The 18931-nt window shown below is 39.7% G+C and overlaps 1 protein-coding gene across 1 annotated transcript in view; it reads right to left on the reverse strand.

Annotated features, from left to right (window-relative positions):
• ALK (ALK receptor tyrosine kinase) overlaps positions 1-18931 on the reverse strand; it is a 169957-nt gene that overhangs the window by 78836 nt on the left and 72190 nt on the right. The window contains exons 5-7 of the mRNA XM_070734303.1: positions 12961-13108; positions 4277-4408; positions 1209-1353 (exon numbers count right to left, since the gene is read on the reverse strand). Of these exons, the coding sequence (XP_070590404.1) occupies positions 1209-1353; positions 4277-4408; positions 12961-13108 (425 nt within the window). The remainder of the gene's footprint in view (positions 1-1208; positions 1354-4276; positions 4409-12960; positions 13109-18931) is intronic.

Genomic DNA, 18931 nt, shown 5'->3' on the forward strand with positions numbered 1-18931 from the left:
CTACCAGAGAGCCCGACAGAATAGGACAGGGACGGTAGGCACAGTGGTGCGCTTATGCACGCCCCTTACAGACGTCTTAGAAAGGGGGAGAGGTCAATTGTAGATAGTCTAATGTTAAAGGTTTTGGGATTAGGATTAGAAACCACAGAATCAGGTAGTGCATTCCAGGCGTTGATTACTCTGTTGCTGAAGTCGTATTTTTTGCAGTCAAGTTTGGAGCGGTTGACATTTAGTTTAAATCGATTTCGTTCTCGTGTGTTGTTCCGTTAGAGTTGGAATGATCTTGTTTGCAAGATCATTCTAACTCAGCACAGAGCCACAGAATAAGTTGACTTTACCCCCGTAATCAGCAACAGGGATTATTTTATTATTCTTAAAGATAAATTGGCCTTAAATTTTGCTCTAGGATTAGGAATCTACATTAGGACTCTGAAAGAATAACAAAGCAAAATATCCCTTTTTAAGCTTTGCAGAAGCATTTTAAAATTTTAATCTATACAAAGATAATTAAAAAAACATTTAGAGATGGATTGATTTGAAAGTGTTATTTTTTCATCAATAATAGAAAAGGATACACATATATTGAAACGATTTTAATCTATTAAACTGCAAATACAAACTGCTTCTATGTGTCATAGGGATAAAAGATGGATAATCTGAACTGAATAATCTTCACTCTGAGTTTATTTATTTTTAGATTTCGCTAGAAGATATCACGCTGATTAATTGGTCAAAATATAATTTATACTTTTTCTGCTTCTCAAGCACTATATATATTCAGAGGAATATCATTCTCTTTGAACAAATCTCATAAATATTTATAATTTGGACAAAGTAACATGAATAATTCTGCAAAAATGATATGGGAAGAAAACGGCAGCTGTAGATTCTACGTCCCCACCAGTAGTGCTCCAGCAATCCCTTTTCACTAATGTTAATGGCTGTGATCCAAATAGTTTTATGAATGTACAAGAGAGAACCATATGAATAGTGGGAACCTAGTTTGATGAATTGTCACTGCAATAGTCTGAGGACACCGACCGCTGCTTTTCCAACAGACAACCTTTGCTTTTCAAGCAATAGAAATAGATGAGATGATGCCAAATGCATGTTCTGACTGCTTGGAAATTCCTTTGTGGATCACAAGCCATGGCTTTTACACCAAGTCTTTTATTAAGCCTGGCAAAACGGTTGGAACAATCTCTTACCTGCGGCTCCAGATTTCCCATTGAACCCCGGAATAGATATATCATTCTCCAGCCTTTCATGGTTTAACACATAGGCTTTGGCCCTGTAGGCCCTGCCACCTCCTCCTGCTGCAATGATCAAGGGCACTGGCTTCCCATTCTCCATCTTCAAAGGTAGAAATAAAATGAAAGTTTAACTGTGCAAATATTACATGTGTTTGTTATGTGTAAGTTGTACTTCACAACCCCCACAGGGCTGCAGATTGATCAAAATTACCATTGCATTTTTATGTACAGTGAACCCTTGATTTAACAAATCTTGGCTTAATAGATTTTGGATGCTACAGGCAAATTTTGTTTTTGGATGCCACCCACAACTTACAGATGTTTATCCCTCCCCAAATAAGCCAGGCACCAGTTCCTTCTGTGCCTGTACTAGCAATCTTCATGGGCTGATATTTGTTGTTTTAGGTCTTCTGGATTTAATTTTGAAGTGCTGTTATTGTAGTTTTAAAGGCTTCAAAGAACCAAATGGTGGGCAGGGGGAAAAAAAAGCAATTTTAGAATGTATTAGTCAATTCCCTAGTTGATCAGTTTATAAACTGCTTCACTCCTCTGCAAACAATGCATAATGCAACATGGATAAAAATTCAATGATACGTGATAAAACCAGAACACAATAACAACCACAGTGTCACTGGTGGCCACAGATCTGATTTCAGCTGTGGCCTTCTGGACTAGCCAGGCTTAATCATTCTCCAGATGGCTATAAGGCAAGGGTGAAATTCAGCGGAAATTTGAGTCATCCAGAGAACCAGAAAATACCACCTCTGGCTGGCCCCAGAGAGGGGTGGGAATGGAGATTTTGCAGTATGCTTCCCCTGCCATGTCCACCAAGCCACACCCACAGAACCCTGATGACTAAGATATTTCCAGAGATGGAAGCAGCCATTACAAATGCCTCTTCAATATAGGGGCTGGCTACTGCCTGGACGGGGGGGAAATGCAGTGGGGAAGCAAAAATGGAGCCTCACCCCAGAGCACCCAATTTGCACTTAAAGATGTTGAAAGAAAATGGAGGGTGTCCTGCATAAGCCACACCCACAGTGGGGTAGTAAAAAATTTGGTAGCCCTTCACTGCTTCAATGCTCCCTTCAGTTGTTCCTATTGATAAGAAGATACGACCGGTTAGGTCCCACAGAGTTGGCCTTCTCCAGGTCCTGTCTACTAAGCAATGTCGTTTGGCGGGACCCAGGAAAAGAGCCTTCTCTGTGGCGGCCCCGACCCTCTGGAACCAGCTCCCCCCCAGATAACAGAGTTGCCCCCACCCTCCTTGCCTTTCACAAGCTCCTTAAAACCCACCTCTGTCATCAAGCATGGGGGAATTGAAATTTCCCTTCCCCCTAGGCTTATAGAATTTATACATGGTATGCTTGTATGTATGAGTGGTTCTTTAAATTGGGGTTTTTAAGATTGTTTTTAATATTAGATTTGTTTACATTGTCTTTTTATATTGTTGTTAGCCACCCTGAGTCTTTGGAGAGGGGCGGCATACAAATCTAATAAATACAAATACAAATACTTTCTGCAAGTAGTCTCTGTTCAGAATTTATGAAATATAAGTAGCCATGAAGATGGCCAGGCCCTGAGTCATACAGAGCTTCATAGATGATAACCAGCGCCTTGAATTATACTCAGAAATGAATTGTAACCAATGCAGCTCCCATAAAAATAGTATCACATGACTATATTGTCAGTGTCATGTAAGCATGTGGGCAGTCACATTTTGCACTATCTGAAGTTTCCAGGGGATCTTCAAGGGCAAGAGATCACATTTCAGCAATCCAACTGCAAAGTGTCAAAGGTATAAGTGTTTGCCTTCATTATGTCCTGATCTACCTGGGCAAAAAACTCTCCTGGTCACAGTCTTTACTACTTTTTTGTAGAGGCGAGGTCCCCTGGTGGCTATTTGGTTTCAAGTCTTTTCTTTTAACACCACCTTTCAATACTTAAATTAGTGTCATCTCAGAATTTGAACAAACAGACACCTGGTTTTGCTTGGAATTGAATCTGCCTCTCACTGTTTAGGCTCTGACAGTGTCTAGGCATTGGATCAGGACTTTTGTCATATCTCCCAGCTCAGTGGAGAGAGATGCAGTTGGATATCGTGGGAAACACATTGGTAGCGGCGGTAAGTAAGGTTATGACCTATAAAGCCCTTCATGTCACCGGACCAGATTATCTCAGGGACCGCCTTCTGCTGCACGAATCCCAGCGACCAGTTAGGTCCCACAGAATGGGCCTTCTCTGGGTCCCGTCAACATTTGACGGGACCCAGGGGAAGAGCCTTCTCTGTGGCGGCCCCGGCCCTTTGGAACCAACTCCCCCCAGAGATTAGAATTGCCCCCACCCTCCTCGCCTTTCGTAAGCTTCCTAAAACCCACCTCTGCCGTCAGGCATGGGGGGACTGAGATACTCTTTCCCCCTAGGCCTTTACAATTTTATGCATGGTATGTCTGTATGTATGTTTGGTTTTTATAATAAGGGTTTTTTAAGTTATTTTAGTATTGGATTGGATTGTTACATGTTGTTTTTATCATTGTTGTTAGCCACCCCGAGTCTACGGAGAGGGGCAGCATATAAATCCAATCCAATCCAATCCAATCCATCCATCCATCCATCAATCAATCAATCAATAAGTGGAATCCAGCCCTACTACCTCCCTCATGATGTATTCCTATGAAGGAACTGAAAGAAGCCAAAAACTCTAAAAACAGTTAATGCTTTGGACACAGTACTAAACTGAAATTATTAAGAAAAAATAGAAATAATTACTTTCTTGAGGCTGTGAAGGAAGAAGGAGGGTGCTTCAAGGTTTACATTCTTTCAGAGGTAGTTCCCCAAAGCCAGATTCCTAAAAAGCTACTCGTTCTGTTTTTTGATACCCTCAATTTTCTGCTTACCTTTCCTCTTAATACCACCTAGTGTTAGAGGAATATTTTGTTTGAAAAAATTATCAAAATCAATCCTTTGCCTCCAAAAGAAGAGCCGATAATCAGAATATAAGGTACTCCTGAACATAACAATACCTTAAATATGTATGTTGCACCTCCTCCTCCACCGCCTCCTCCTGCCCATTCGTGGATGCTTCCATTTACTTTAATTTCATCTTCAACTACATTATTCTCTCCACGGCAGACTTTCTGTATGGCATGATGGATCTGCATATATAACCAGGTAAAAAATTCAGATAAAGAAATCTCTTCCACAGCCTCCCTCCGTGGAAACCAGAGCTACTGGACCTGTATTTTCCCAGCCTAATTCTTAGCTTATACTTGGAGTAGAATGAGAAGAGTTCTAAAGTGAAAAAACTGTCCTCTCTAATCCAGGTTGTTTTATTATTTATTTGTTTGTTTGTTTGTTTGTTTGTTTCTCAAACTGTGTACCATTGTATGCCACCCCGAGTCTTCGGAGAGGGGCGGCATACAAATCTAATAAATTATTATTATATCAGTACAACACAGCAAACGAGATCACTATGCTGGATTTCGCATTTCATCACCAGTCGGGCACTTCCGAAGCACCTAAGACTGAGTGATGTAGTGGCGAATTATGTTTGCCGATCCCAGTAAAGCGGCCTTTTGCAATTGACAGATGGAGATTTTGTCAATTCCAATGGTTTTCAAATGTCCGCTGAGATCCTTTGGCACTGGGGCCAGCATTATAATAATAATAATAACAATAATAATAATAATAATAATTATTATTATTATTGTTACAAGATAACAGGTATAAACATAAACAAAAGCAAAGTAGGTATAGGTAAATTTGGACAATAGGACAGGGAGAAGTAGGCACAATGGTATGCTTATGCACGCCCCTGACAGACCCCTTAGGAATGGAGTGAGGTCAACTGTAGCCAGTCTAAGGTTAGAGTTTTAGGGGTTTGGGGAAGAAACCACAGAGTCAGGTAGTACATTCCAGGCATTGATCACTCTGTTACTGAAGTCGTATTTTCTGCAGTTGAGTATTGAGCAGTTTACATTGAGTTTGAATCTCTTGTGTGCAGATGATTTTATGAACTGCATTTAGATCAGATTGAAGGCAATGTAGCTTTAGGTTTTTTAAGTCCAAAATTTCAAGACTGGTGGACTAAGATGTATAGAGATGGTTTTAGGTTATTTAATGTTTTTCCAACATTATCTTCTGTAAAATTGATTTGTGTTAGATTTTTGCAGTTATTTATGGTACGACTAGAAAATATTGGGCATGAGCCATTGCTGTTTACAAAGATGGAGCTGAAGAATGTGTTAAAGTGGTTGGCTTCATAATTATATTCTTTACCATTTGGTCCTTTGAGGGATGGGATGGATCTTGTGTCTTTGAGTTTATTGTTTACAAAGTTGTGGAAGGCATGTGTGGATTTTGTGTGCAAAAGGTTTTTTTCTTGATTGATGTGATAGTTGGTACATTCGGTCTTTAATTGGCGACATAGATTTTTGTAGCAGCTTTTAAAGTTAGCAACATAGCCAGTTTTGTTCTTCCTCCAAAGGGATCCTTTTTTGGATTAGAGCTTCCTTATTTTTATGGATAATTTGTCCTCAATTGTACTGGAGCACTACATTCTGGAATATTCAACCTTTGTTATCAAACTTACGATCTGAGTCTTTCAGACTGTGGCTGAATCCTCATTTGCATAAGGAACAGTTTGCAATTAGCTTAGTATGAAAAGGTCTGTGCTAGAGACCTTTACTTCCTGATAACTTTATTACAGAAAATACAGCAAGATACACAAGAAAGCAATGAAATAAGACATTCTGCAGCAGAAGACTGAGGAGTTACCATGGGATGTATAGCATAAATTCATTCTGGGGCATGTCTAGATTACGTTGTCATCTATTTTTGAGACATCACAGGAAAAAAAGAAAAAAGGGAGCAAAAGTAGCGGAGTTATAAAATTCAGTTGATTGAGGGGGGGGGGGGGGGGAAGAGAAAAAGATTGTCCGAAGGTCACGTTTAGTAATGTGAGTCTATTTGCTTTAGACGCCTATTGTTCTCGTTGCATCATTTCTGCTCACGTTTACTCTCGTTGCTTACGGCAATTTCTTAAGTTACTTACGGCAAGTTCTTAAGTTACGGCAGTTTCTTAGGTTTCCTTAGGTTTCCTTAAAGGAGCCGCAATCAGCATAGGGCGAGATAAAGGGGAGAGAAAAGAAATAGCAAAAGCCGGGGGAAGGGAAAAGTCAAGAACCACGTACTATAATATAGACTAAATATCGCAACAAATTACAAAAGGGAGAGAAAAGGATCCAAAAAGAAAAACATCAAAGAGCAGAGCGAAAAAATAGTAGCTGGGCTTTCCTGTTGCTGGTGGACTCATGCAGAAGTTTAAGGTTGTAAATTTCCGGTCTCACGATTACGCTCCGATCCGTTGGGTTTTTTTGCGCCGACGACTTTCTTGTTCTGTCTTGTTTTGGAACTTCTTGATATTGAGGTCGATCTTGTTTCTTCTTATTATTTTGGCTGTCACCCTCTGATCCACTGGTCTACGCCGTCTCTCTTGCGTTGTCTCCTTCCTGATGTCTTAAAGGGTCGCCATGTCTTCGGGCCGTAGTGCTGTCACACCGGCTTCTTTCCTGTCGAGTTCAATGAGATCTAGCCACGGAAATTGGGGTTTGCGCACACCAACACCTTACTGGAATATTCCCACCTTTATCGCTCACCTCTCCGGGATTTGCGATGGCTCTAAAAGAGCCCCCCAAATGGAAAATCTCAGAGTCAAGTGGAGCAGTATCGCCCTTAGCTCTGCTTCACCATGGCCCCGCCCCCGGAAGTCCTCATTCTGGGGCATGTCTAGAACAGACCTAAGCCAATTGGCATAAAACTGATAGTAGGTTACAGGCACAATAAAAGAGAAATTAGGTTCTTGCCTGGCTTTTAACTGTGCTAATTTGCAGTTTAATGTGATGATAAAAGTGCTAGGCAATTCCCTCAGGCAATGGTGTATTTTTATTTGCAAAGGGACGATTGAAAAATAATCCCATCTTCCTGCCAGTATCCATTTGGTCGTTGTGAATATTTCAAGAGATTTTCCATCAAAGCTTAATTATTAGAAATTTATTTCCTAATGCACCACATTGCTTTACTGAGCTCAGTGAGGCACAGTTATGGATATTGGGTCTGTCATTCTGCTCCTTGGCCCAGCAAGAAGATCTTGCCTCAATCCCAGCTGTATTGGGAAACAGCACAAATTTTAATTTCATGTTGGCATGCTATCTGTACTGTGCGACTTAGAAATTCAGTATATTCTTTTCTAAAAGTAGGCTTGCACACTGAGACATATGCCTTGTGCAGAGAAGTACTAATTAAAAATTGAATACTTTAGACCGGCTCACAGTCCATGTGGATGGGAATGTGTTATAAATATTGTTAATAAACTTTTACTGCCAGAATAGACAACAGTGCAAATAAGGATATATTCTGTTTCTAGGGAACTTCTAATATATAGAAGAGAAATTATCTGTGACTGAATGCATTCACTCCAGAGCTGATTTAGGGATTAGAACCAAACCTGTTAAAATGCTTTCTTATATTCTATCTTTTTTCATGAACCTTAAGGTGACATACAAACTTGACTTCTCATGTTTGAGGGATTAGATTATATTGAAAAATAAATACTTCAATAGGAGATTGAATTCATAATCCAATGTCCCAAGGGAAAGTGAATCCAATTTCCTCTAGATGTTTTTGAACTACCTCATACCTAATTTTTGAACTGTCGATGGTAGAAGCCAATTGTATTTGTGCTGTTTTTAAAATTATTCCATTTTATTGTATAGTTTAACATTTATGTTAGCTTCCCAGAGTCATTAGTTTGAAATGGGCAGTCATAAACATTTAAATCAATCCATAAAATTGGATCTTTCAATTCAATTCAATTCAATTTATTGGATTTATATGCTGCCCCTCTCCGAAAACTCGGGGCGGCTAACAACAGTCATGAACAATATACATGAACAATATACAGTAAAAATCCAATACTAAAAACTAACTTAAAACCCCTTAATGTATAAAACCAGCATACGTACAAACATACCATACATACAGTTGTATCAGCCTAGGGGGAGAAGAAGTCTTAATTCCCCCATGCCTGGCGGCAGAGGTGGGTTTTGAGTAGCTTACGAAAGGCAAGGAGGGTAGGGGCAGTTCTAATCTCTGGGGGGAGTTGGTTCCAGGGGGCCGGGGCCGCCACAGAGAAGGCTCTTCTCCTGGGTCCCGCCAAGTGGCATTGTTTCGTTGACGGGACCCGGAGAAGACCCACTCTGTGGGACCTAACTGGCCGCTGGGATTCATGCGGCAGAAGGCGGTCTCGGAGATATTCTGGTCCGATGCCATGAAGGGCTTTAAAGGTCATAACCAACACTTTGAATTGTGACCAGAAACTGATCGGCAACCAATGCAGACTGCGGAGTGTTGGTGTGACATGGGCATATTTAGGAAAGCCCATGATTGCTCTTGCAGCTGCATTCTGCACGATCTGAAGTTTCCGAACACTTTTCAAAGGTAGCCCATCTTTGCTCATTATAATCCATTATTCTGTCTTTGAACAGTGATTCAATATCCACAGAATATTTATATACTTCAATGTCATTTGGCGGGATCCAGGGGAAGAGCCTTCTCTGTGACAGCCCCAACTCTCTGGAACCAACTCCCCCCAGAGATCAGAATTGCCCCCATCCTCCTCGCCTTTCATAAGCTCCTTAAAACCCACCTCTGTCGTCAGGCATGGGGGAACTGAGATAACTTCCCCAGGCCTATATTGTTTATGTATGGTATGTTGTGTGCATGTTTTTTAAATTATGGGTTTTTAGTTTTAATTATTAGATTTGTATTGTATATTGTTTTTCTATTACTGCTGTGAGCCGCCCTGAGTCTATGGAGAGGGGCGGCATACAAATTTAATAAATAAAATAAATAAATAAAAATACTTCCGTGAATGTTTCATCCATCCATCATTCATCATCCATCCATCCATCCATCCATCCATCCATCCATCCATCCATCCATCTATCTTGTATGCTGCCCATCTCAACTGGAGGTGACTCTTTTTCAACTGATTGCACCCCAAAGTATTTTGTGGCATTGTCAAAATCTGTAAGATGATAAGCATAGCATTGTGAGCCAAACCCTACTCTCTCTGTGTGTGGATGCCATACATACAAAAGGAAGAGAACTTGAATTGTGATGCTGCAATTGTGTTTATGCAAACTTTCACTCCTACTGCAGATGATACTGTAAATACTTGATGGCTTCCAGATGACTGAGATAAATTTAATTCCTTAAAAATCATTACAAGGAACTATGTCCTTGACTTCATATTGTCTCTTGTTTATCCAAATACCTCTGTCTTATGGTTATCAAATAATACACAGGCAAAAATGGACCTCTGCTTCAGATGTATTGTTTGAATACATCAGGCAATGCCATGTTGTTTAGATCAATTTAATATATAATCTATAAAAAGAAGAAAAGTACCTTTGGATTTCAGACCAAAGATAGAAAAACATGTGTTATTATTTCTCTGTAGCTTATTTACATTATTAACCAGCTACAACAATTTAATCTTTACAAGCAGAAAAAGAGAACCGTACTAAGTAATAAACATATATTTTAAATTTAATATGTTGATCATTAGAAGCTTTATTAGAATCGGTCTTTCACAACTGGAGGAGGGATAGCTAATCTAACAACTACATGCAGTAACTCAAAATTGTTTGATTAGCCATCTCTTCTACAATTATGACAAATCACAATTGGGTTCCTACACACACACACATGCACACACACACTGTATTTTATGTATTTAAAGTATGCACATGAGACGCACTTCACAGCAACCACATAACTGATTACAATCCAATCAAGTTAAAACTACTGCTACTACTTTCACAAAGTCAATGCAATATCTGTGCCTCGATTACATTGCCACTCAATAAATTCTTGTAAAGATTACAGTGGCCTGTAATTTAATGACTTCATATATTAGAGTATGCCGCAATGCCCAGATCGGAGATTTAAAAAAATAAGCAAAAGTGTCTGGTTCTGAAAGGACAATCAATCGTTTGTATTCATTTATAAGAAGCACCAGGGAAGTCTGAATAACAGAATAACAGAGTTGGAAAGAATGTTGGGGGTCTTCTAGTCCAATCTCATGTGCAGGCAGGAAACCCTATATCATTGTAGACAAATAGTTGTCCAATTTCTTCTTAAAAATCTCTAATGTTGAGCACCCGCAACTTCTGGATGCAAGTTGTTCTACTGATTAATTCTTCTAACTGTCAGGAAATTTCTTCTTAGTTCTAGATTGCTTCTTTCCTCAATTAGTTTCCATCCATTACTTCTTGTCTGCCTTCAGATGTATTGGTGAATAGGTTGAGCCCCTTTTCTTTGTGTCAGCCCTTAGATATTGGAACACTGCTATCATGTCAAGCACTAGTCCTTCTTTTCATTAAGCTAGACATAACCTATACCTTCAATAGTTCTTCATAAGTTTTAGCCTTCTTTTCTGTTCTTTTTCTAGAGTCTCAACATCTTTTTTTAACATATTGTGGTAACCAAAATTGGAGGCAGTATCCCAAGTGTCGTACTTACCAAGTGGTATAAAGTGGTATTAACAGGTCACATGGTCTTGATTCTATCCCTTTGTTAATGCAGCCTTGCACTCTTCAGACATTTTTTGGCAGCTGCTGCACACTGCAGGCTCATATTTAAGTGGTTGTCCACCAGGACTCCAAGATCCCTCTCACAGTGATGACTATTGAGCAAGATACTACCTGTTGTGGCTCATCTGCATTTCATGCAGTTGGTCATGGATCCCAAGGATTGAGAGACAGTTGTGGTGCGGTACCATAGGCCTGTGCACCTGGCACACAAATCCGATAGCAAGGAGGTCAGAGAAGATGTGGTGTCAGAGGCTGAAAGCCAACCAGAGACTTCTGCATCTCCCGAGGTGCACATGAGTGACTTAGGAGAAGAAGAGGAGCCTCTTCTTGATGCTAGGGTACACAGAGCTGCTAGAAGGCAGGAATGATTAAGCAAGAGGAGGTCTCTGCATGAATAGATCTGTAGAACTATTCATGCCCTTAGACTATTTAAGGCTTAATCACATCATGATTCAGTGCGGAAGTCAATTTTCATTTTGTTCCAGCTGTTTGCTTGGACTTCTTTCTTGGATATTATTGTTTCAACGATGATTTACAACCTGGCAATTTGGACTAAATATATCCGGGCTTCCAGCCAACTCAGAGTAAGTCCATGAATGAGATCTGTGTGATCAAAGAAATTATCTGTTTGTTTTGGTTTCTTCTTAGACTCTGGCCCATTGTGGGGATGCTAATTAGCAGCAGGAACCAGACAGACCTATTTCCTGATTTTCTGAACTTTTAAAACCAAACCTCACTGCTCATAAAGGTTTAGAAATAAATGCTTAAATCTTCTAAAGTCAGTGTGTGTAGGCCTATTTCCTGGGTGGCTCATTGCTGGGACCAAACACCACCTATACTACATCTATGGCTTGGTTTTTCTTGCCTAAATATAGAACTTTACTTTTTTCACCATTGGATTTCATTTTGTTACATAGCTATTTTTTTTAATACTATTCAATTATTTTATCTATTTATTTTATTAATTGGACTTTTATGCCGCCCCTCTCCGTGGACGTGGGGCGGCTCACAACATAACAATAGAAAATACAATGTATAAATACATCAAAATCCAATTAACATAAATAATTAGTTTAAAATAATCTAAAAAGTTAAACATTTAAAAATCATTCAAGTACACACTACAAGCATCCTACAGATTCAATGGCCAGAGGCTGGGGTCTAGTGATTAACCCTTGCCATGAAGATAGACCCCCCCCAATTTCATTTGTTCAAGTAGAGCATAAAGAATTAATATTTGGATCTTAGCCATCCAAAAGATGCTCAAAACAAGATCCTTGAAGCAAAAAGCAAAAAAGTTGGGCATTTTCAAAAGATATCACTGTATATTTTCCACATCTTGGTATTCCCATGAGAAAATGAAATCAAAATTTGGAAAAAAACAAATTTGAAAAAAAAAAGAGTGCCCAAATTCATCCTACCCATAGCTCAGTTAAATTATTGTGTTAACATCTGCCCTTCCCGCACCCCACCATTGCCTGAAGCTGCCATACCTGGTGCATACCCCTCTTCCAGTTTGTACACTAAGATGCTTCACCCACAATAACACCCAAGATGGATGAGTTTTATTTACTGGGTAAATAGAGAGTTGGAGCAACGCTTCTTGTTTGATACCCAACTCATCAGCAGTCACATCCATCCTATCCCTTCCTCCATTAGACAGTTTATCCAGATGCTGCAGCAACATTTTATATCAGAAATCAAATTCCCATTCAGAAGAACAGACTTGGCAAAAGATGGACATCATTTTAAATCTCTGAAAATGCATTGCCTGACATGACAATAGGCTGTGTGCAGTCAGGATGGCAGATGGAGTGATTGATAAACCGTGGCAGAGAGCAGAGGAAACATTTGCATGTGGGGGAGCAATTGGAGGGGAACAGGCCATTTTTTCTGGGCCAGATACTTTTGTAGGATGATGGGAAATATATAAGAACAGGCTACGATGAATAGGACAAAGTCTGGGAAGCTCAGGATGCCAAGATTTTAGCAGCTGCACAGAAATGAGAAGAAACATGGTCATAATAAATGGCGGAAGGAAAATCACTTACACTGGGACAGGCATCTTCTCCTTGTTGTCCCACCAAGATATATAAAGTATCATTCTTCTCTAATGGAAATATTCCCACAACATTCACACCATGGGACCTCATCATACTGTTTTTCCCTTTGCCACCAGCTGCTCCATAGCCTGAGATGCTGCAGGTAACAGAATAACAACACAGAAAAAAGGCAAAAAGTCATATGAGAAATACAACCAGAATTATTTCTTCTGACCACAGTATTACCTAGTACAGTGAAACCTTGTCTTACAAACTTAATTGGTTCCGGGACGAGGTTCTTAAGGTGAAAAGTTTGTAAGACAAAACAATATTTCCCATAGGAATCAATGGAAAAGCGATTAATGCATGCAAGCCCAAAATTCATGCCTTTTGCCAGCCGAAGCGCCCGTTTTTGCGCTGCTGGGATTCCCCTGAGGCTCCCCTCCATGGGAAACACCACCTCCGGACTTCTGTGTTTTTGTGATGCTGCAGGGGAATCCCAGCATCACAAAAATGAGTGCTTCGCTGGCAACGGAGGTCCGGAGGTGGGGTTTCTCAGCGAAGGGAGCATCAATGAAATTGCAGCATTGCAAAAACACCAAAGTCCTTGAAACCCCACCTCCAGACTTCTGTGTTTTTGTGATGCTGCGATTTCACTGAGGCTCCTCTCGCTGGGAAACCCCATCTCCGGACTTCCGTTGCCAGCGAAGCACCCATTTTTGCGCTGCTGGGATTCCTCTGCAGCATCACAAAAACACAGAAGTCCGGAGGTGGGGTTTCCCATGGAGGGGAGCCTCAGGAGAATCCCAGCAGTGCAAAAATGGGTGCTTTGCTGGCAACGGAAGTCCGGAGGCAGGGCATCCCAGTGGCAGCGGTAGGTTTGTAAGGTGAAAATAGTTTGTAAGAAGAGACAAAAAAATCTTAAACCCCGGGTTTGTATCTCGAAAGGTTTGTATGACGAGGCGTTTGTAAGACGAGGTATCACTGTACAGATTTTGTTTCCTGGATTCGTCATTTACATTTACTTGACAACAAAGTGATACTTCTTTGCTATATCTTGGTCACAGGTTTAACTAGCTTAGAATCTAAACTCCTTCAAGATGATCAGAAGCTGCCAAAGGATTTGCTTAAAACATTGGCTCCTAGCTCCAAATGGCTCATAAAGCATGGTGGGGGGGGGGATGTGTTGGAATCTGATCCGATGATGCTCATGTGTCACTTTCCATAAAGCAAGCTATCATTCTTTAATAAGGCAGAAATTGACACATGAGAGGACATGATGGCCACGAGATAGGAGCTCCTAAACAGATGCTAAGAGGAACAGGAGGCATTGAGCTGATTTTCAGCAGGAAACTGTAATGGCTAATGAGGTGCACTATTCAGCAAGGCAAGCTGGCAGGGCTAATTGGCAGCAATTAGGGGCCATATTTTTCTGTGTAAGAGTAGATTTTGCATATAAGCAATAAAGTCAGGAACCCAGAGAGATGCTCTTAGTGCCTCATTCACCAGCTGTGAAAGAAGAACAGTTAGCTTCAGGTTACAACTCTACACATTTGTCAAAGCCTATCGCTACAAAGAGGGCATTTGTTCTGCCATCGATAATGCATGGCAAATTTGCACAGCTCCTATAGTGCCAATTATCATCTTGTTGGAATGAATGACAGTAGCTGAAACAACAAGAATGTATACAAAAGTGTTTTTCACGATATCAGGGGATACAGAAATGGGGATTTGTTTTGCAAAAGAAATCCATGCTTGCTGCGTTATTATTGTTTTGAAAGACACTAAATCACACCGTAAGAAGCCAATTGACGGTCTTTTCTATGTCAAAGCAATTTGTTTGACTTGGGATATGGACTGTCTGCTATAGAATTTGGTGGGAGGAGGAGTGCTCTGAGAAATGTAGATAAAGAATAATAACAAAATGAGATCTTAACCTTCTTTTCTCTTAAATTGATTGCATATATTTCTTGAGTTCTATTTAATGTTTTCTTTCCTATAAAGTACTTACTAGAGCAATGAAGAGGGAAAATACTGTTTAAAAATACATAATTTTTAAAAAATTCCATTCTATTGTCACCATTAAATAGCAGGAATAAAATTAATAACAGAATAGGCTGTGGTACTAAAATTAAAATTAAAATTTAAAAAATCCTATCCTATACTGTAAAAAAAAATGATGTAAAAAATAACCTCTGTAAGTGTCTGGTTTGGTTCTGCAATCCAACAAGACAGACTCAGACTTCAGAGGATAATCAGAAATGCAGAAAAAACAATTACTGCCAACCTGCCTTTCATGAGAACCTGTATAGTGCACAAATCAAAAAGAGGGCTGTGAAAATATTTATGGACCCCTTGCAACCTGGACATAAATTGTTTCAACTCCTACCCTCAAAAGATCGCTATAGAACACTGCACACCAAGAGAACTAGACACAAAAACAGTTTTTTTCCTGAACACCATCACTCTGCTAAATAAATAATTCCCTCACCACTGTCAAACTATTCACTAAGGCTGCATTACTATTATTATTAGTCTTCTCATGATTCCTATCAGCCATCTCCTTCCATTTATGACTTATGACTGTAACTGTTCCTTGTACATGATTTATATTAATATTGATTGTTTCCCAATTGCTTATTTGTACCCTATGACAATCATTGTACCTTATGATTCTTGAGAAATGTATCTTTTCTTTTATGTACACGGAGATCATGTGCACTAAAGACAAATTCCTTATGTGTCCCATCACATTAGGCCGATAAATAATTATATTCTATTCTATCACCAGAGAATAGATGCAAGAGCTATAGGTTACACTGTGAATTTGCCATTAAAATCTCTTGTTTTGTTCTGTTTTTTTAAACAAGAGATTTTAATGGCAAATATAGCTAAAGGAAATAACCAAGCAAAAATTAAAAAGGAATACTAGACCAAGATTTGTAAAAACGATACCAATATATTATACTACACATATTCACAGCTGGGAGAATTAGCTTAGCACAATACTTCAAACTTGACTGTAAAAAATATGACTTTAACAATCGAGTTGTCGAAGCGTGGAACTCATTACCGGACTCAATAGTGTCAACTCCCAGCCTCCAACATTTCTCCCTTAGACTCTCCACGATTGACCTCTCCAGGTTCCTAAGAGGCCAGTAAGGGGCGTACATAAGTGCACTGATGTGCCTAACGTCCCCTGTCCAATTGTCTTTCCTTTTCTCATATGTCATATATATTCTCTCCCTCTCATCTACTTCTCTTCTTTTTTACTTACTATCTTTATATATATTACTTAATGTCTATTCTCTTCCATAGGTATTGTATATTGGACAAAGAATAAATAAATAAATAAATAAATAAATAAAATAAAATAAATAAAAAATATTGGAAGCAGGGACAGGTACCGAATGAAAATATACTGATTAAAAATATTTTGGAATGTGCAGAATTAGACAAGATGATATTAGAATTGAAAGAAAATAAAAATTTCAGAATACAGTGATCCCTCGAGTATCGCGAGGGTTACGTTCCAAGACTCCTCGCGATACTCGATTTTTCGCGATATAGTGGTGCGGAAGTAAAAACACCATCTGTGCATGCGCACCCTTTTTCCATGGCCGCGCATGCGCAGATGGTGGAGTTTGCGTGGGCGGCGGGGAAGACCCAGGGAAGGTTTCTTAGGCCGCCCAGCAGCTGATCTGCTCGGCAGCGCGGCAGCAGCGAGGAGCCAAAGATCGGGGTTTCCCCGCCGCCCACGCAAAGGGGAAACCCCGATCTTCGGCTCCTCGCTGCTGCCGCGCTGCCGAGCAGATCAGCTGCTGGGCAGCCGAAGAAACCTTCCCTGGGTCTTCCCCGCCGCCCACGCAAAGGGGAAACCCCGATCTTCAGCTCCTCGCTGCTGCCCGCCCGCCGCTCGCCCGCCCGCCCGCCGCTCGAGAGCAAGAGATAGAGAAAGAGAGAGAAGGAAAGAAAGAGATGAGAGAGGGAGGAAGAGAGTGTGAGAGAGGAAGAAGCAAGATAGAGAAAGAGAGAGAGAAAGAAAGATGAGAAAGGAAGGAAGAGAGTGACGTCATCAGGTGGGAAAAACCGCAGTATAGCAAAAAAAACCCCGCGGACGTATTTTTAATTTATTATTTTTTAAAAAATCGCGATATAGCGTTTCATGAAGATCGAGATCGCGAAAATCGAGGGATCACTGTATTATGAAACCTGGAATATACTGAATGATTGGCTTCAAAAAAGAAAACAAAATAAACACATTAAGGATTAATTTAAAATAAATTCAACAAAATACCGATATTGTTATTAAGATAATTACTTAAATATTGAAGATCTTGGCATATTCGGGTTTCTTCCTGTGTAAGTTTCAGAGACTTCTGGCAACGTTTCAACGAGGTCCCACTCATCATCTTCACACTGGTGCCATCTTCAGGCTGGTGCTTTTGTCCTTGTGCTAGGGTGAACACTAGCAAAGGATAAAAGCACCAGCCTAAAGATGACGAGTGGGACCTCGTCGAAACGTCGCCAGAAATCTCTGAAACTTACACGGGAAGAAACCCCATATATATGAATATTTATTTACTTACTTACTTACTTACTTACTTACTTACTTACTTACTTACTTACTTACTTACTTACTTAATTCAATTAGTATGTCACTCTAAAATACAAAAAAGAAAGAAAGAATAAATTACTCTAGAGGTAAAAGTGTATACATGTAACTGTTTTGTTTTACTGTGTTTTGTATAGTGTTTTGTTTGTGTCTTTTTTAATGTATATAAATTAATAAAAAAACTATTTTTGAAAGAAGAAAAATCAAGGAGTAGGCAGCAAATACAAATGCCTACTCAAATGCATCTCTCTCTCTCCCTCTCCCTCCCTCCAACATATTGTAAAGTTGGCAAGGTTAAAAAACACTTTTGTAGGAATTAATTAATTGGTTTTCAAAAGCAGGATGCTGATTGTCAGTAGATAAATCAAGTACAGTGGTACCTATACTTAAGAACTTAATTTGTTCCGTGACCAGGTTCTTAAGTAGAAAAGTTTGTAAGAATAAGCAATTTTTCCCATTGGAATCAATGTAAAAGCAAATAATGCATGCGATTGGGGAAACCACAGGGAGTGTGGAGACCCTTTTTCCTCCCAGGAGATTCCTATAGAGGCCCCACAGAGGCTTCTCCCTGCCTTTTCCGGCCCTGTTTCCTCCCAGGAGATTCCTAGAGAGGCCCCATGGAGACTTCTCCCTGCCTTTTCCGGTTACAGTTTCGGAGGCTAGGGTTTGTAAAGGGAAAATGGTTCTTGAGAAGAGGCAAAAAAAAATTATTGAACACCCAGTTCTTATCTAGAAAAATTCATAAGTTAGAGGCGTTTGTAGGTAGAGGTACTATTGTATCAGACTTTTCTACCATTTATGTCTCTATGGTATCTAACCAAGCTCATTTTAGTTAAAAGATATACGAGACTCTTAATCTTAAAGAGAACCACCAATTAAATGCTGCACATGGACAATTTGTTGTTCATTTTTTTTGCTCTTTTGTAAGGGATTCCCCCCCTTTTAAAAAAAGCTCATTCATTTTGTCATATTTTAGTCCAAAATGAAAAATATCCTTTTGCCCAATGACGCACCCCACACTCCATCATGTCTTGATGTATTTTAAGTACCAAAGAGCTTCAGCTGATATCATGCAAGGAACCATGGCTAGCAATACTGAAGATCTAACACTAGAAACAAGATAATTCCAATATTCTAAGTGTGGCCTTACCAAGGCATTATAAAATGTTAACACCACTTTATAATGCCTTGGTAAAGCCACACTTAGAATACTGCATTCAGTTTTGGTTTATTTCTACAGTGAAAACTGTAGAAATAATGCAGTACATCTGTAATGGGTACATCTAGTTTAATGAAAAGAAGGATTAGGAGAAAATATAATAACAGTTTTCCAATATCTCAGGGGTTGCCACAAAGAAGAAGGAA

Source organism: Erythrolamprus reginae, chromosome 1 (genome assembly GCF_031021105.1).
Source record: "Erythrolamprus reginae isolate rEryReg1 chromosome 1, rEryReg1.hap1, whole genome shotgun sequence".
Taxonomy (NCBI): Eukaryota; Metazoa; Chordata; class Lepidosauria; order Squamata; family Dipsadidae; genus Erythrolamprus; species Erythrolamprus reginae.